General features: G+C 33.1%; 1 protein-coding gene and 1 long non-coding RNA gene across 2 annotated transcripts; one reads left to right on the forward strand and one right to left on the reverse strand.

Moving 5' to 3' along the window:
- Nucleotides 1-14,876: 14,876 nt before the first annotated feature.
- LOC149180061 (inorganic pyrophosphatase 1-like) lies at nt 14,877-16,985 on the reverse strand. The gene is made up of 5 exons (XM_089418103.1): nt 16,624-16,985; nt 16,285-16,406; nt 15,970-16,174; nt 15,436-15,590; nt 14,877-15,328 (listed from the first exon to the last, which is right to left on the reverse strand). Exons 1-5 carry the CDS (start codon nt 16,774-16,776, stop codon nt 15,214-15,216), a joined length of 750 nt encoding a protein of 249 aa, XP_089274229.1. The 5' UTR covers nt 16,777-16,985; the 3' UTR covers nt 14,877-15,213.
- Nucleotides 16,986-18,649: 1,664 nt separating this feature from the next.
- LOC149180062 (uncharacterized) lies at nt 18,650-19,646 on the forward strand. Its single transcript, XR_016257437.1, has 2 exons — nt 18,650-18,763; nt 19,065-19,646. It is a non-coding gene; the product is annotated as an uncharacterized LOC149180062 (long non-coding RNA).
- The last annotated feature ends 1,095 nt before the right edge of the window (nt 19,647-20,741 follow it).

Consider the following 20,741-nt stretch of genomic DNA (forward strand, 5'->3'; position numbering starts at 1 on the left):
AGGCGTTGATCTATCTTTTCTATCTTTTCTTTGCATGTCCATTGCAAGCTATGAATTAAAAATAAAAATAAAACATGTGTTTAGAAATGAAATGAGCATTGAAGGAATTTCAAATATGATACCTAAGTAGAAAGTATTTTACTTCATTGTGTCTCATCCATCAGTAGGTAAGGGTTTCTTTTTAGCTAGCAACATTCACCAAAACCTTGAAAGGTTTTAAATTAGAGAAACATCATATTGAAATTAAAAAAAAAACAAATACTAAGTAATTGGGTAATAAAGATAAAAAAATTAATGATGAGGTAACAAGCCTAGCAGTGGTTATATGTATGCATGCCAAGAAAAATTTCCTATCATAGTAAGAATAATTCAAAAAGAAATGTCTTTAGAGGAACCTATAAGTTTTTTTATGTGGAAACCCTTAGGTTATGCCCTATATTGAAACCCCAAGAAAAAATCCCTCATACCATAACTTGGATTAAAAACCCTAAGGAAGACATAAATAAAAATGAAAAGTGTATATATATATATATATATATATATTTCTTACCAAAGTTGTTCATGTTGTGTCCATGAGGGTAGTATATTTATAAATCTTAGAATTATAAAAGCCTAAACTGGCCAATAACCCTACGCAAAACTATGAAAGACTATGTTGAGGGAATCAAAGGGTTCTACAATAAATCTTTAAATAACGTACATTCACTCGAGAAAATAAATAGTTAATGTAATTTTATCAAAGGAAACCCTTCTAGAAGTAAAACTATAACTACTAATAAAAAGCCTAAGCCCTCTAAACACGTAGTAAAATAATATACACAATAGCTAAATAGACATATAAACCCTATGTGAGAAGCATTTAACTTGACGAAGTGGTGGATGTCTTGATAACTAGTTGCATAATATAAAATACCTTTAGTACCTATACAATCGATAGTCAGAAGGGTGATACTGCAAAGGTACATCAAGAACCTAATAAAATGATATTTATTTTGAAAAGAGACTAGAATTAATTTAATATTGTTAAAATAAAACCCTTAGTAATATAGGTAATTGACCAACTGCTAAGTCAAAAGTGAATATTACTTGTTGTTCATTACTTGAAAATTTTCCTCTGTGGAAGTTGAAATTCGAGAACCTTCATTAATCAGGGAACTTAGTTGTAATGTGAAACCCTTGATCAATACCATGAGAATCTCAAAGCACACAGAAAAGATGAATAGAAAAGAAGACTAAGTGGGTAGTGAATCTCACTGATCATGCCACTGGGTCTCCTATGAGATCTAATCTCTACAAAAAATCTAGTCCATCCACTAGTGATCATTATCATGTGGATGTAATAGAACTTTTGGCTATCTTCATAACACGTGGAGGGAAAGGACCATGCATTCATACTCCACTTGTGACACAATAAGGAGATGTCAGTTAATATTTTAGTAGCTTCATATATATATATATATATATATATATATATATATATATATCAGGCTTGACATCCAAAACATAATCAAACTCTATGGTTTAGTGGTGACTCACATAACACATTTGGGATCATTCGTGTAAATATGTTTAGCATATATAAGTTGTGAGGTTGAGTCCTTGTGAAGGATATTGACTCATCAATTCATTATAGTCAAAATTATTTTATTTTCGATACAAATATTTATTGGAACAATGAAACATGGTATACAAAGATGTTATATGTATGTATTGAAGAAGAATAAAGACAAGAGATCGATTCTCACCTCCTTAAACATGTATAATACATTTTCTTGTGAAAAAAATGTAATAAATAAATAAATTTGTATAGTATTAAAGGTACATTACATGTGGTATAAAAGATATTGGTTACAACGTTAATGCCTATGGGTCAAATCGCCATTATAATTAAAAAAAGTAAATGGTTTATCTTATAGAGAAAGGAGTAGAAGTAAAAAAAAGTGATGGTAGATCCATCTACTAATGGAGATGAAAAAAATTGGGTTCTAATGGAGATGAAAAAAATTGGGTTCATCTAGTAGGTGAATCATCACCTCATATAGGGTAATTGTTATGTATGGTGGAAGGTATAAAATAAGTATTAACCATTATTAAAGTAGACAACATAAAGTTTCTGAAGGTTAGTGTTCATCAAGAAAGGCTCATAAACAAATTAACTGATATAACTTTAATTGATTTACAAAGAAAAATTCATGTCTCACTAGCACAATCAATTGAGGGTGGGCCTCTTTAGCAAGGTGACCTAGGATCAAATCTCATGAAGGTTGTTGTGTCCGCACTAGGGGGAGGAGACATTATAAAAATTTAGTCATCTTAGGGTTGGTGTGGCCCAGGTCAAGTGTGATCCCCGGGTGAATTTGATGGCTTAGATGCCCATGGGTGGCAGTTTCTCAAGACATAGGTCAATCTTGGAGGAACATAGACAACTTGACAAGCAAAAAAAATTACAGAGAAAACAAAATTACATGTAAGAGAAAAAATTCAAGGAATTGGATGCAGAAAAAAAAATTCAAGTCCAATGGTTATGAAGAACCATTTTAATCAAGTTACCTGAAAAATCCAAACGTTATTGAGAATACATGTAGTTTGAAGTACTCAGTATGAACACATTTAACTAAAACATAATATACACACATATATCCAAACCTAGTATAAAAGGATCAGGATAAACATTGTTGTATACATTAGTAGAGATGAGAGTTAATAGACTCCGCCTAGACATAATTATATAGTAGAAGATAACATTATGTCAAACTATGGCTACAGATGTAATAATCTAGCGAATATTTCTAGATTATGATTTTCCATATTATACAGGAGGAGATTGTAGTTGGGAAGAATTTCAAAATTATTTGAAAGAAAAGAATTTGGCAAAGAGATACTATGATGATATAGCAAAGGAATTTCACGAGTTAAAACTTGGCTAGGTGACCATGAATGAACTTGTGGAAGAATTAACCCATATCTTGTGATATGTACCCCACATTTGGAAGAATAAAGCTAAAATTCAGTGATTTTTTAATTGTATTTCCCTTTCATTTAAAGAAAATTCAAGTATTACAACCCTAAAACAATGAGTGATTTTATCATGAAAGCTAGATCTTGCTACTACCAATCTAAGTAAGGGAATGAAAATCCCAAATATTGAAAAAAAAAATTAAGCAGAGGAATAATAAAGTGTCTAAATATGCCTGTCCTTTAAGAATTATGGTAAGAATCACCAAAAAAGAAATTGTAAAGAATATTGAACTGGTCGGCTCCTCATCTTGGCAACACAACATTTCATATATATAACCCTATTTCTCTTCTTTGTAGATTCAGTCCTGAGGATTATTATTGTTCTAGACTCGAAACATAGACATAAAAATGAAGACTGTGGAATATCCGAGCTCACAATCTCAAAAACCACACCAAAGAAATCTCCAATCCATTAATATTAATTCCATTGGAAACTAGTTTGAAGGTTGTAATTTTTTTCTAATGTAGTGCAATTCTTTTGGTATTTTATAGTTTCTAGGAATTCCATGGAAGATTTTTATGACCTCCCTAATTAAGAAATCACAAAGGCTAATTTTCTTGTAGCTTAAATTTTGTAAATTTCACATTATGTGAATGTGAAATGGGAATTTCTTGGTATATCTCACACATGAATAAGCTAGGAATTATGGAACTTTCTTGGTATATCCCACACATGAATAAGCTAGGAATTATAGCATAGATCATGACCAGTGAGACTCTCAAAGAAAAAGAGACATTAGGAAATTGGTAATTGTATGTTGCAAAAGAGTTATTGGTCTAAAGAAAATGTTTAAGAGAATAAAAGTGTTGGTAGGTTGGGTTATAATATCACAATATTTCATGACAGATAGAAAAATAAATCTCATAAATATCAAAGCGAGTAAATCATATTGAGACTTTGAAACTAAGAATGAAAACAATGATGGAATGAGCCCCACTAATAATATTTTTAGAATACTTGGCTAGTAAAGTTAGCAAATCATATAAAGGAAGATTACCAACTTGGTTAAGGTTTGTCATGTTTATCTGAATGGATTGAAACCAAAAATGACCTTGAATTTTCTACCCCTAGGATCTTTTGATATGTGAATGGGTATGGACATGTTATAAAAGGATAGAGTTATCATCATTTGCATAGAAAAAAATGTTACTTGTATCGGTGAAGGTGCATTGGTAAGGCCAAAAGGCATGACCAAAAATTCATAATGACCCTCATGAGTTCTAAATGCTGTTTTCGGAATGTCTTCAATCTTCATTCTGATTTGATGATATCCCGAATGAAGATCCAACTTGGTGAAGTAAATTGATCCATGCAATTCATCCAATAATTCATCAATAACAGGAATGGGGAACTTATCTTTAATAGTGAGCTTGTTGAGCTCCCTATAATCCGGAAACATGCACCATGATCCATCCTTCTTGTGCACCAACACTACTGGAGCTGAGAAAGAACTTTGACTTGGTTGAATTATACCAGCCTCTAGCATTTCTGCAACCATACGTTCAATTTCACTTTTTTGGGCATAGGGATATCTGTACGGCCTGATGTTTGGAGGAACACTTCCTGGAATTAAATGAATAGCATGATCATGATCACGCATAGGTGGGAGACCTTTGGGAGTCTCAAATACCTTGGAATGCTTGTCCATGACATTTTGGAGATCTGGAGAAATAGATGATTCCAATGTGGAAACATCTAGCGAACATAATTGTGTAATTACACCTCTTTGCACCTTTTTAAGAAGCTTAGTCATGCCATTAGAGCTGATTATCTTTCCTGGTTTCCCTGCAATACCCCTTAATTCAACTTCCTTTCCTTCCGTAGAAAATTTGATGAAAGGTTCTTGAAAATTAAAAGGTATTGTACCCAAGGATTGTAGCCATTGGACTCCTAGTACAACATCAGCACCTCCCATTGGAATGGAAAGCATTGGGCTAGTCAATACATATTCTCCCATGGATAGCTTGATATTATGGCACTTTTCAGAGCAATTTATTGTTCCTCCATTTGCAATCATCACTTGACACTTTGGTGCTGGATATAGGAAGCAATTCAATTCTTTTGCTACCCTACAATGAATAAAATTGTGGGTGCTTCCTGAATCAATCAGCACTATTACCTTTTTCTTCTTGATTTGTCCTTCTATCTTGATGGTTTGAGGAGTGGTAATTCCCGCCAATGCATTACAAGATATGGTCGGATTTATTTGTTCTTCATCTAGGCTTTGTTCCTGGAGTATATCTTCTTCTTTTGACCTTTCTTGCTCCTTTTCTTCTTCCTCTTCACAATCTATGTAGAATAATTTCTTCTCAGCACACTTATGACCTTTAGTGTATTTGTTATCACAACTGTAACAAAGCCCTTTTGCTCTTTTTTCTTCCAATTGTTGTGGTGTCAACCTTATAGGTTGTTGAAGACTAGAGGCAACAACACTTCCGTCTTTATAGTTCTGAGTGGTATGCTTCCTGGTTGCCATAATTTTGCTTTCCATTTTTCTTGCTAACCTGAATGCCTTCTCTAATGAATCAGGTTCCCAAAGGAGAACATCATGTTGGATATTATCCTTTAAAGACCCTATGAACACATCAATCCTATGCTCCTCTGGAATATCTTTTACCCTTATGTTCAATTTTTGGAACTCCTCAATGTGCTCCATTACTGAACCCTTTTGTTTGAGACTTATCAATTGGCTAAAAAAAGTGTTGCTTTTTATATCTTCATAATGTGCTATCAATTCTTCCGTAAAAATTGCCCAAGTGATAAATTGTTTACGAGAGCAAAGCCATTGATACCATACAATCTGATTTGGTTCCAAATATACAGTTGCCATATGTACCTTTTGTGCGTTTTGCACATTATTGAGATCGAAGAATTGCTCCATCTGTAATATCCATGTGGCGGGATCCTTGCCATCAAACTTCCTCATATCGATTTTTGGAATATGGTGATTCTTCGATCCAACATTAGCGTCTATGGAATCATGATTAACATTTCTTTTGTTCTCATCATGAGTTTCCTTTACTACCTTTTCACCATTAGTGACTCTTTCTTGTAGCAACTTCTTCAATTCTTCCATGTCTGTCTTCAAATCTATCTTCAAATCTGCCATCGAATCCTCCATCTTAGCTTCCATGCCCTTTATCTTAGATTCGACGCCATTTATCTTAGATTCCATGCCACTTATCTTAGTTTCTGTTAGCTTTTGTGAGCGTGACATTTGTTGCACTTGTTCTTGTAATTTTGATATATCATGTAGCATTTCTTCCTCTTCTTCATGAGTCATGCTAGAGCTTTCACGTTCCTTACTAAGTGTTTGCATTTTCTTTCCTCGGGGCATCAGTTACCAATAATAATGCTTTACTATGCCCTTTGAATTCCGTTAAACCAAGCTTACACAAAAATTAAAAAAAAAAACTACACACCTTTTTTCACTTTATAGAAGCCTGATATTGAATCTGATGTATCTCTGTAATTTAAGATCATCCAGTTCTGAAATTGCTACCTGTAGTAGCCTTCTGCGTCCTCTTTCCAATGCCACAAGTCTGAGCCAAATTGGATTCTCCAAGGAAGAGTTATGTGAAATCTCCCACAGTGACTTGCTTTTAGACTGGTTTAGTAGAGCGAACTTGTACGACGTGCCACGAGTCACTGTTTCAACCTTTGAATCTGAAACACACATACAAGAAACTAAAGTCCGTCCTCTTTCTGTACCTTCTTACGAAATTTCAATCCGATCCCCAGAGAGAACGTTATGACGATTTTCCCCAGGTCACCTGTTTTGAATGTAATTCAGGAGTCTGCAAAAAGACCAAATTCCTCAGGTCATATCTCCGCAAATATCACGCGAAAAGCTCTAAAATTCGGACCCAAGGTTCAACATGATTTCTTCTCAAATGGGTTTTTTTTGTGACTTCTGAAACGTCACAGAAAAAAAGTTATAGCGAAAATTCCACGATGACCTGCTTGGAGCAGCGAAACCCTAGAATCCAAAGCTCTGATACCAAATGTTATGAAACCAGCTCAAGAAAAGATAGAAAAGATAGATCAACACCTTAGAATTCAGCCTCTTCGAGGGGGCAACCTCCTTTACATTACATAAATGAACAATTCTTGGATGATACAAATGACAAAACCTCCTTTCTATACATAGGAGTCTAAGGAGTCACAATATAATTCAGTCGACCTAACAATAATAATATAAAGCCACAAAAATAAAAATAGAGGGATTCTATGAGGCACAGAAATAACAATATGGGGGTAATAGGGGCACAACAATATAAATAAGGGGTATAACTACAATAGTAATGGGGTAATCACTAGTATTATAGGGACCCAACAAAGCTTCCAGTAAACATCTACTAAGAGTACAGAAGTGCAACATCAGTAGCAGATATCAAATGCAAACATCAACAAATCTTGATCCATTCATTCACCAAAACCTCATCTGAGGGTGCAAAAGTGCATGTTCTGAGCACAAGTTTTTGATAAATTTCTGGACCCTTCTCTAAATGCATGAGAAGGGTTTAAATACTACTAACTAAATAACTTAATTACGCAGATTCAGGATACGGTTTAAATGACCGCCCTTTTTCTAAGCAAAACTATTCTAAAAATTAAATCTAATATCTAACTATTTCTGCATTTGCTACTTAATGTTCCGAGCATTCAATATTTGCCTGGGTAGAGTCGGCTGACTGTCTTCCACTTTTGGTTGAGCTAAGCAAACAGAAATGGCAAGAGCTGGCACCATCTTTTCAGCAAAATAGAAGATATACTTGAGAATCATCTTCTGGCTATGTGGATTTACTGTGTATGCTCAGTAATAATCCAAATTCTACTTGGTTAATCCTCAAATTGCCTCTGCCTTTTCTTTCTTGCGTTTTCTGGGCTTACGAATGACTGAGCAGTTAGGGACTTTGCTTTTTGAGCAATTTGGAAACTGCCTCCGTTCTTTGATCCGGGCCTCTCTGGTGTGTTTTTTGCCTTTAGCGCATTTTCCTTCAGTGGGTATAAGCTTCAAAATTTTGTAAACATACTACTTTCGTGAGCTTCTGACCTTGAGCATTAAATCGCCTGTTGATATCAGCATTGTTCAACTACTCATTCAACCATGGCTCTGACTGACAGATCTGTAATGGATAGCTCAGCAGCGCTCTGGAATTTGCGGCTCTGTTGCATGCGGTATCCGTTCATGAGGGCATTTCTTCTCTGTTTCCGAGTATTGGAGCTTTACCCTTTTCCTTAATTGCTTCCTGCACATTGCTTCATGTTGTTTCTGTTTTTATTCCTGCAGTTCACACATGAGGAGAGAGTAATGATAATAAAAATTGACAAGAAAGCTCTGAGCTCTACGGATGTACAAAAACATGCCACCTGACGTGAACTAACTCTTCGAAAAACACAAAACTGTCTTTCATTAACACTTGGCGTATCATTCATTAATTTCCATTAAAGCGCGTATCCAGTTTTTGGTTTATGGACAGCTTTTTCTTGAATGTTGAGCCGGGGAAAATCTGCGATGGACAGTTTCTGCGATTCGCATCGCATCATCGCGTTATCGCGTTATCGCATTTTCATCAAGATGTGTTATCGCAGGGTTGCCCGATCACGTTTATCGCAGAATCACAGATTGTTGTATCGCGCGATCGCAAGATTGCAAATCGAAATATCGCATTATCGCAAGATCACAAATTGTTACAATCGTTAAATGGTTATGTGTTTTTTTATGCGATATTTGCGATATGCAATATCGCATATCGGCCATCCGCGATTTTTTAAGGTTTTCGAATATGAGTGTTTCTTAATGCATGCGATGCGATGTATTCGCGTCGCACTCTCGCAGTTTATCATTTTACTCACAAGGAAATGTCCTATCTTCTTCGCGCGATGCGATGTTTTCTTAAGGAGTAGAATACATGAGTTTTAGTGGAATTTTTTGAATTTTTTACTAAGGGTCCCCACTTACCTAGTGTTATTGCTAATACTAAATAAGGAGGGGGGTTGTTGGTGGCCACAATAGCAGTGTAGAGTTGAATATAGGTGAGTATGGTTACTTAATTTTTTTTTCATATACACCATTATTATACTTCACCTATCTCATCATTGGTTCAAACCCAATGCAATATGTTTTTGTATAGAATAATACAAGACCAAATTGAAAGCCCTAGTTGAAACAACTTTTTCTTTTAAAATAGAGAACTACCAAGGCTAATAATACTAGAACATGAAAGAAATTTATTTTGCATGAAAGCTTAAGTTACATAACCATGAAGTCAATCTGAGCATCCGTAGGAGATATATATTCCTGAAATAAATAGGGCCATTAAATTTAAGGACAATAACCATCCAAATAGGGCCATTAAATTTAAGGACAATAACCATCCAGTTAAAAAAACATCATCTACCAAAATATTTTTGAATCAAAATAAAACATAAATTAGTAAAAACCACTACAACTATTCATTTCTGTATAGAAATTTTGAAAAAAATATAATAGAGCATGGGAGAAATTTTTTCGTGTGAAACATGGTAGACAGTGCTTCATGTGTTCTATGCATGGAGATAGATGGTGTTATTAATCATAGTGATCCTAGCTTGCTCCTCCCCACACAAGGTTAACTAGATTACACCTTCTCATAACTAGATTATCATCTCAAGGCCCTTATGGTCCACTATTTTTAAATATATATTAATGCAATGATTTTTCATTTTTAAGCAAAAAGACCTAAAATTAAAATTCATGAAAATAGTTGACACACGTTATATTTACCATCAGATATTTACCATTAGTTAGTACCCACCATAATTAAGTGTTTGCATAAAATTGAATACAAACATGATTATTTATGTTTTCTTCAATACATTAACATGTAAGATTAAAAGTATAAATTTGTTAAATTAGTAGTGGTTACTACCCACCAAAAATTTATGTAGATGTAACCAATTAATTTTTCCACTTCATATATCAAATTTAATTTTTTTCCAAAAATATAACTAGCGGGAGTTACTTCCTAAGATTATTTATGTTTTCTTCAACATATTAACATGTAAGATTAAAAGTATAAATGTGTTAACTTAGTAGGGGTTACTACCCACCAAAAATTTGTGCAGTCTTTATCCTAAGTAACCAATTAAATTTTCCACTTCATATATCAAATTTCATTTTTCCCAAAAAAAAATAACATCCACTTAAGTAGTAGGACTAGCCTTGCAACACTTGTTTCACATGTGTACCTTTTCTTCAACATATTAACATTTAAGATTAAAACTATAAATGTGTTAACTTAGTAGTGGTTTATGGAGTCTTTATCCTAAATATCCAATTAATTTTTCCACTTCATATATCAAATTTCATTTTTTCCAAAAAATAACATCCACTTACATATTAACATTTAAGATTAAAACTATAAATGTGTTCACTTAGTAGTGGTTTATGGAGTCTTTATCCTAAATAGCCAATTAATTTTTCCACTTCATATATCAAATTTCATTTTTTCCAAAAAATAACATCCACTTAAGTAGTAGGACTAGCCCTGCAACACTTATTTCACATGTGGAAACACGTTCTTCAAACAAAGAAAAAATCTTAAAACTAATAAGAAACTATATTGACTCCACCGTAAAAAGAAAAATGTTATCAAAATTAACCACTTCACTTTAGCTTTTCATAAATAAATTATAGTAAGTAGTTTTTAGTTCCAAAATAAATAAAGTTTTTCATAAATAAATTATAGTAGATAATTTTTAGTTCCAAAATTAAAAAAGAAAAGAAAAGAAAAGAAAATGAAAGAAGAAAGTGTTATCAAAATTAACCACTTCATTTTAGTTTTTCATAAATAAAAGCTCTTGTTATTTATTTTTACATTGTTTCTTCTACTTTTATAGAAATGATTCTAAATTAAATTTTTAACTTAAATATTAGCTTCATTTAAACACTATCAAAACAAAGTAAACATTTATAAACATAAATATTTTTTTAACTTTATTAAATATAAATTACTCTTTATATTTATAAACATTTTATTTTTAAGAATGGGAAACTATAAATTTAATGACTTATCAAAATCCTTATAAAATATTTATAAGGAATTTTTGTTTTTAAATTGGAAGCTGTAAATTTATTATCCATTAATACCATTTTATTCTTCTGAAAGAAAAATTAGTATAAATTTATAATTTTTTTATAATAACATTACAGGAAATGAATATATATATATATATGTTTTATTACAATTACAATCAAATATTGTATGCTATAAAATTCACTCTCGTTCATTGCAGCGTAAGCCGAGAATTCGAAACGATAGAGGTAAGCCATGGAGCGTAGGTAGAGGCAACAAAAATTTTGAAGGTTTTAGGGAAAATTTTCCTGATTTAACTCGCCAAAAATAAGGGTGCGCCTACGTAGCCTTAAATTCTCCATGTAATTGGAGTGATCCCATGGGAGCAACGATTTCAATTGGTGAAAAGTTAAAGAACCATGGAGCTCATAGGCACTACTACCTTCGAAGCAGTTGCAAAAGATGAAGGGTATATACCCACTTGCGCAATTAAAGGAGCACGTCACCTATGCTACTAGATCAAGGTCACCCCCCGATCCGGGGGTATGAGATCAAGTAAGATGGAAGGTTTAGCTTCCGTTGTTGAAAGAATAGATTATCTATTTGAAGCGACTATTGCATATAACGTAATAATTATTTCTCATAATTATATACTAGCAATTGCCCCTTTAGGTGCAAAGAGAGGCCGATAGTTTTTTTAAATTGGAAAAAATTGTATAAAGGAGGTATTTGTAGATATGTATGCCATATGCCATATGTATTGACATATTTTAATTTATATACATAAGGTTGTTGTTGTTGAACGTTGTTATTCCCTTGTGAGGAATTAGTACCAGAATGACCTAGCCTTTCCTCCCTCCTACCCTATATATATATACACACTAATTTGATATACCTCTAACAAAATATTAAAACTAGAGAATAATGAGTGTTGGAAACCACTATTTAAACTCAATTAAAATAATTGTATTATAAAATCTACCAAATATTAAAACTAGAGAATAATGAGTGTTGGAAACCACTATTTAAACTCAATTAAAATAATTGTATTATAAAATCTACCATCTAAATCATATAATTAATTAATACTATCTTTAATTAAAATGATTAGATTATAAAATTTATACTCTAAATTATATTATTAATTAATACATTATATATATATATATATATATATATATATATATATATATATATATATATATATATATATATATATATATATATATATATATATATAGTTTGTGTTAATTTATATATAAATGATAAGTGGTGCTATTGTAATTTCATATATACTCCAAATCAAAAGTGCAGATTTGATATACCACTCAAAAAACACCTAAAATAAGGAATAAAAACTTAGTTTGCCAAATTTGACGGATAACAAATACCATTAAATTACCCTTCTAAATTTTATTTTTTTTAACGAGAATAATGAAATTTTGTAATGAAGATTAAGCCTCGAATGAACAAAAGCCATAAAAGAGCTTTTCAAAAGGTAACTTAAACTATGGCATAAAAAAAACAAAAAACTTAAATGGAAACAACAAAGTTCATAAAAACTAATAATTATACTTGATAGGAGGAAGTCGATTTCATTGGGTTAACAACTTCCAACATTCATATATGAAATAATAGTCAAGTAAGAGGTAGGATACATTGTAACCACCATTGATTATTTTGAGGAGCTACTCAACCTCTGCTCTTCTCTAGAGTCCTTGTGAACAATGAGACTTACAAGTTCACTGAAAGATAGTGGCAGAAAGCTTGAGTGTAAGGTTCTTTCTCCCTGAAAATAAAATATCCCACTCCCTCTATTTTAATTATTAAAATAAACCACAACTCTAAAATTAAACTCTTTTTAATTTATTTTAAAAATAATTATGTTAAATAGTTTCGAATAAATTTTGTTTTAAGTTTAAGGTCGTAATATAATCACAATGCGGGAATGTCTACATATAATGCAAATTATTTTTTTATTATTATCAATATGAGAACATTTAATTTATTGTAAATAATTATCATATAAAGTTATTTGAATAATTCTATATAAATAGATTTTGTAATATAAGATGACTATTTTAGTTTAATGAAATGAAGAAATTAACTTTAACAGAAATGCAAACTTATTACAATTATGCTTATATAATAACACTATCATAGTTGAACAAACATAATTCAAATGAGGTGAACAGAGATCAAGAAAAAATTCAAATTAAGTTAAGGAGCACTCAATTTATAAACAATTGTTGCCCTTAATGTTTTACATTGGTGTTGAAGCTGAAGAAATTTCTCTTCATATGCCAACTCAAAATTCCTACAAAATTTAACATTTTTCTCATAGCATGTGATCTTTCTTCACACAATCTATAAACATTTTAGTGGGGAAATCTAATAGTGAAATTGAGATTAAGGATCAATCATCATCACTAAACAATGCCTCGGAGTACTTACTTCACTAACTTCTAACGAGTATTCTCATATTCAAACATCCTGGAAGCAGTTCCACAAATGATAAGCTTCTCCTTGTTGTGTAACTACTCAATGCTTTGATTTTCCTTCCCACATAAAGAGCATTTTGAATTCTCCTTGTCACCACAAAACGCACTGATCTTTCTTCACACAATCTATAAACATTTTAGTGGGGAAATCTAATAGTGAAATTGAGATTAAGGATCAATCATCATCACTAAACAATGCCTCGGAGTACTTACTTCACTAACTTCTAACGAGTATTCTCATATTCAAACATCCTGGAAGCAGTTCCACAAATGATAAGCTTCTCCTTGTTGTGTAACTACTCAATGCTTTGATTTTCCTTCCCACATAAAGAGCATTTTGAATTCTCCTTGTCACCACAAAACGCACACACCCAGTGTTTGCAACCCTACAGTAAAGTGAATTAAAATCCCCATGCCCTTCTAATGAAATATTATGTAAACCATGGTTCAAATCCCAGTAGATCAAACTAACCCAAAAAAAATACGAGTAACCAGTGTTTGCAACCCTACAGTAAAGTGAATTAAAATCCCCATGCCCTTCTAATGAAATATTATGTAAACCATGGTTCAAATCCCAGTAGATCAAACTAACCCAAAAAAAATACGAGTAAAAATTGTGGTGATTACCATGAAGCAAAGTCTTGCTTGTTGATGAATACAAAGAACACACATCAACTTTTCTGCAGAGCCCTGAAGCACTGTATCTATGGGATGTATGTTGGAATTTATAGCAAAAAAGCTGGGAATATTCCTCCCAAGAATTTGTATGAGGAAAATTGAACAATTATCCGAATTTGTATGAGAAAAAATGAACAATTATAGATTTGAAGTTGTAATCTTCTCAATTCTTCAAAAAAAAAAATCACTCCAAAAATTTAATCCTCTAAAACCATAATAATAAATTCAAAATTTTGATATCCAAAAATAAATTTAAACTATTTATTTCAATTTATCAAATTTCAATAAAAATATCTCAAATATTTCATCTTTCTTAAATATTTCATTTTTCACTTGACTATAATTTTATACAATTTCATTTTACTCCTCTAAAGCCATCCTAATAAATTCAAAATTTTGATATCCAAAAATAAATTTAAACTATTTATTTCAATTTATCAAATTTCAATAAAAATATTTTAAATATTTCATCTTTCATTAACTATAATTTTATACAAATTCATTTTTTATTTTTATCTTACTCTTCGGCTCCCTAACTTACAGCCTTCCTAGCTTTTTGCTATCAACCTTTGAGTCAAGAATTTAGCACATACTTATTAAACATCCATGTTCTCCATAGAACTTCCAAAATTAAAGCAAAAAAGCTTTCAAATTTTGAATATTCAATATAGCTGCTCATGTAACGATTGCTTTAAGCAGAATTTCGATTTTGTCGTATGTGATGTACTGTTATCACAGATATGACATTCAAAGTCAAATAAATCTATGTACATCTCTTGGAGGGGCACACTTTGAAGTGAGCTTTCAGCGAAACTTCTGAATAGAATTTTATAAAAATGTATGGACAATGCATCCAGACACCAATATGAGCCATTAATACATGTCATGAATGTAATCATGCAGAGCAGGAAAAGGGGGTTAGCATATATGTTGTGTGTGACAGAGATTAGAATAATTAAGGCTCGAGTAACTTGACAAACAAATCTTCAACATCTTTTGCATTAGACCATTCATGCACTTCAGCCTTGACAAGATCACGGTTCTTCTGAATAAGCTTCCACAGCGGGTATCTGCCAAGACATTAATCAATACAAGGTGTTTTATGAGAACTTGGTTAACATTAATATCACTGAAAGAATCCTGGGAAACAAAATTTTGGTTTAATGGTATCACTTACTCTTTTCTGGGCAAAACATAATCTCCATCTCTGAACTTCAAGGAAGGGCAGAAATCTCCACTTCCATCCCCAAGATAAATAAATTGTTTTTTATCAGCTGGTTCTCCTGATTCCCCTTCCAAGGACTTTCGCATAATCTCATCTATTATTGCTCCCTGCAACGCAGAAAACTATCAGCATGCAATATTTCTCTAATAACTATTTGCACTCAGAGAAGAAAAGTGAGATGAATTCCAGAGTCAGAAAAGGGATGGAAGGATCCATCAACTCTTTGGGTGTATTCATTGGATGCATTGTCCATTGGGTACAGACAACAGAAGCAGAAATACATTTAAACCCTGATTATCTCAGATTCAGACAAATGTCCTATAGAATAAATATCATAACTCCATATTTGCATATCGGACCTGTAAATTATAAGTTATAGGTCCAAATATACATATCAGAACATGTGATATTCTATAGCAATAAGCATATGAGACCCCAGTTTAGATGGGTGTTTGCTAATGTGTAACAGTTGAGAATAATGAATACCTTGCACATATTAGGAGGGCAGAGGCCGCAGCCATGAGGAGGGCCTTCAGTAAAGGGATGAAAAGGCTGAATCCTCAATCTCCCCTTCTCATCAACAAATGCTGGATTTGTCTTAATCTCAGTGAAGTATTGGAGCAGGTCATGGGCTTGAAGAATGGTCTTTATGAAGAACATATTAGCATCGCTCACAATTCGAAGTTCACACCTGCAACACCACAACAACCAAAGAATACTTGATTACAATCAATGCAGACTTCTTCAGTGAAATCTAATAAACTAAAAAGGAGGAGAAAGAGCCATGATATCATAACCCACCCCATGGAGAAGGCAAATTTGATTGCACTTATAGTTTCTGGGTACAGAGGAATGGTCTTCAAACTCTCTTCAATATCGCTTATCGTCTTTCCCTGGTCATGCAGCTCCCCCATTATTTTATCCTTCACGTACAAACCAGCATATTAATTGCAGAAAATCTCAAGGATGCTTCTAGCATTTTCAGTAAAGTTGACTACTTGAGGATTCTAATGAGCACCTGCTGGTATGAATCTAACCAAACGCATAACAAAAATAGGCACAAGTTGCAGTAACCCCTGAACCAACAAAAACTCAATCTCGTATTACATGAAGATCAAAATACAAATAGTAATTACTTACCATAAGAGTATTCCATGGAAGCGTGGGGAGCAAAGCCTGGAAGAGCGGAGTGGCTCCGAGCTGTTCAATCACCCAGGGATCGCTATCACAGTCAATTATGGTGAGATCGAAATCAAATACAATCACAGTACTACTGCCCTTCATGCATCCCATAGCTTCGCAAGCAGGCAGAAAGGAAAATGAATAAGTTAAAACCAGAGAGAAGACCACAGAGAGATTTGTGTGAGAGGAAGGATGGTAAAAAGCCCTCTTATATCACAACAACCACCAGGGAATATTATGGTAACAAAGCATATTCGAGGAGGATGTTATTGTGTAACCCAAAAGCATAAAAGCATCAACGTATATTCACTGGTTTCTCGCGTGTCGGTCAATCCGCGCCAACGACCAAGGAGTCCATTACCACATGGACTCCTCTCCTGTTGAGAATAATATTCACAGCATATGCTCTGCGGAACCCAAATTTTACGCGCCACGTGTCAACCTGAATGCCCCACCTTCCTCTGCAAAAGTTCACGCCACGTGTCGACCCGAGAATAAAAAGGACGACGAAACTCTGTTTCAAAGGAAGGCCTATCGGCCTAAATATTTTATTTAGAAGAGCTTTATAGTTTAGCGAATTTTTAGATGGCTGGCAACATTATATCAAGAAAATCATAATTAGCCTCTTACATTAAAAGGAAATTTAAATAATAATAAGTAAATAATAACAGTACATATTAAAAATTTATGAAAACTTCAAAAGATATTCAAATAATATATATATATATATATATATATATATATATATATAGTAAACGATAACAATATGTATTTATATTATCAGAAATTTAAATAATAATAGTACCTACCAGTAACTATAAGATTAAAAATCTTATGTTTAAGTTTCATTGATAATTATATAAAATCTTATAGTGAGCTCGGGAGGCTTATCTCCAAGCTTTTTGAGCATAAGAATAAAATCTTAAATCAAAATAGATAATTTGTTTCTTTAGATCCGATAGACCATTATTTGGTCTCAGTAGACGTTAACCATCATCATCAAAAAATTAACGCTAGTAATATAAAAAACTTATAAAATTAACAAACGTTTTAATTTTAATATAAAAAAAAAAATTGATAAAAACAAAATAAACGATATAAACTTGATGAAAAATAATTATACAAGATCACATTTTAAAATATATTGTATTAAAATATATTCTATAAAATTACAAAGATTTTGAAAACTCACATTTAATTGAAAATGGGGATAGCCCAATTGGTAATCCAAATTAAGTGGAATCATTGAAATTCCAAAAGAGCCTGGTTCAACTATCCTTCTAGTGGCCCGTTGCTGCAGAGAGGAAAACTGCTCGTAGCCCCAGAATTTTTAGGCCGATAGGCCTTCCTTTGAAAGGGACGTTTCGTCGTCCTTTTCTTTGTGATGTTGACACCCGGCATCTATGCCGTTCAGCGAATTCAGCGTCTTCTTCAATTACTTGTCATGCTGTCCGTTTTCTGCTCTGCCTGTTTTGCGTTCGGAGATTTGTTCGCGGTTTTCTCCGCCTGCCTGTTCTGCGTTCGGAGATTTGTTCGCGATTTTCTCCGCCTACCACTGCCGTCGGAGACAACTCTGTATGTCTCAGCTTCGATTTTTCTGCTTTGAAGAGGGTTACTGATGACAGCGGTTTTATTAGCGATGGTAACGACTTCCAGTTATTTTTGTAGACTCTCACGCGGCTTCTGTTTCTCTTTTATGGTTTTGGAGCATTTTTTACAACGATAGAATTTGTGTTTTCAATGTAATCTTTGTGCTGCCTACAATAAGGACATCCCTATAGCTCTTACTGATATTCACGATTGTGGCGTTGATGCGAAGATCAACATGAATTTTGGTATGTTTTCTGGTTGTTTTTAATGCTTGTTTGATTGTCAAATTTGGTATCGGTTTTGCATAAATTCAAGTTTAATCAGAGGTTCCTGAAGTGAAAATGTCCTCTGAAAGGTAAAAATCTTAGATCCTTCACATTTCAACTTTTTGTGTGGTTTGTTTGTGAGTTTATGTAGAAGATTTAATGCCTCAAATATTGATTTGAACTTATAATTTCAGTGGAAGACTGCCATCGATCTGGAAGACTCGTGGATTTCGAATCAACAAGTTAGGGCTATATCGTGTTCATCTGTTATATGTCTTGATTTTGTGTATTAAAATGGAAGATTTTGTGTATTAAAATCGAAGTTGAGTATTTTTCTGAATTATGAGCTGGAAAAAGAAGGGTTCAGTTTTTTGCGCATTGAAATGTCTGAAGGCCTTACCATTTGCAAATGGGGTTGCAGTGTTTTTCTTTGAGGGAATCAGACCTTTGATTTGCTCCATTCCCCTCTTCTTTGGCATTTGATAATTACTCTCAATTTATTTTTGCAATTTCATTTTCTCATCATTGTTGTGTTCTTTGCAGGTTGAGGAATTCTTACCAGTGGATTTAACAATATTTGCACCTTCATCTTTGAGAGTTCTAAAAACCCTGCATCTGTAATTTAGCTCTTTTATAATTCTTCTACATAGAGTCGTTTATAACTTTGAAGCATTGATCATTGATGAAGCCCTAGACATTTTGTTGCAGATTTTTTATGCTCGATATGTTGGAGAGCTTACAGAAATCTCTTAATGTTATAAGGAGGGTTTACAAAGTCCCTCTTACTTTGTCGTTTAAGACTTCCTTTTGATCTTGTTTCCATGAACAACTATATATATCTGTGAAAAGCAAAAGCAAACCTCTAAGGTCCCGGAAGAGGGTAGACTTCGATTTTTCTGCTTTGAAGAGGGTTACTGATGACAGAGGTTTTATTAGCGATGGTAACGAGTTTCAGTTATTTTTGTAGACTCTCACGCGTCTTCTGTTTCTCTTCTATTGTTTTGGAGCATTTTTTACAACAATAGAATTTATGTTTTCAATGTAATCTCTGTGCTGCCTACAATAAGGACATCCCTATAGCTGTTACTGATATGCACGATTGTGGCGTTGATGCGAAGATCAACATGAATTTCGGTATGTTTTCTGGTTGTTTTTAATGCTTGTTTGTCTCATCTTCCATGAACATCATTGACATGGCAAAGGTGGTTAGACTAAATTTGGGCATTATTCAAGTAGAAAAGTAGTTGTTGGCAATTTTGGCATGAACAAAAAAGGTGTAGTTTTTGCCTGCCGTTGTGGATTTAAGAGACCATTTGGGTCATGGCCTCTTCTTTCAGCTTCATACTTATATTCAGCAGTATTGCAGGCCTCCTACTTGCAGTAAAAAATGGATATGCCTACTCTACTTTAGACGAAAATATGGATATGCCTACTCTACTTTAGACGAAAATATGGATATGCCTAATACCAATGTTAATGATGAGGACATAAGAGGAAACGTTATGGAAACTGTGTCAAGCGTTGAAGATACTCCACATGGAGAAATAGCTGCAGAGATGATTGACAGTGTCCCCTCAATCTCGAAACAAGTGCAACGACATGTGATCTGTTCATAGGGACATGGGTTCGAGATGACTCCTATCAAGTCACAACGCAAAAAATTCCTTAATTTCAAAAATAAAAGTCACATATTCAATTAACATTTTATAAGACAAGGCATATGTAAAAGAATTAGAACTCTGTTCAGTGCATATCAGGTAGAAGACTAGCTAGAGGTCACTGTTCAAACAGAAACAAATTGGAATGCATAATGGTATTATGCACATTAATATGGCATGTCAATGTTATTAAAATAAAGGTTAATAATGACAGTCCTTGCTAGATATACAATTGTAGTTTACATTGTTGTGGAACTGAATTTGAATAATGAAATTTAAACTAAGCTAAATGATCATCCGGAAACAGTTAAATGGATGAACTTGTGGCTATCCCTATAAAAACCTAGAACATTAGAGAGAAGATATAATACTGAACGCAGAGCAGCATATACATAAAACATTATAACTATGGGTAGGCAAAACAAGATGATTATTATCAGCCACAGAAGTTATTCAAAGATTCTAGCTTGCATTGGGCACCTCGAATTAAAATCTGAAATTAGAACTCTTGACATCATCTAATGTAAGTCATTTAGCTCAAGTTCAGTCACCATGAAGTTCA

This window comes from Pinus tabuliformis, chromosome 3_2, assembly GCF_031772625.1.
Source record: "Pinus tabuliformis cultivar Carrire ecotype Pingquan chromosome 3_2, CPIR1, whole genome shotgun sequence".
NCBI classification, from domain to species: Eukaryota; Viridiplantae; Streptophyta; class Pinopsida; order Pinales; family Pinaceae; genus Pinus; species Pinus tabuliformis.

Coding starts and splice junctions, on each gene's coding strand:
- LOC149180061 (XM_089418103.1), bottom strand. CDS start 16,776: ATGGGATGCATGAAGGGCAGTAGTACTGTGATTGTATTTGATTTCGAT. Junction 15,591..15,969: donor GCCCTCCTAATATGTGCAAG/GTATTCATTATT, acceptor TCTGCGTTGCAG/GGAGCAATAATAGATGAGAT. Junction 15,329..15,435: donor TATGTTTTGCCCAGAAAAGA/GTAAGTGATACC, acceptor ATGTCTTGGCAG/ATACCCGCTGTGGAAGCTTA.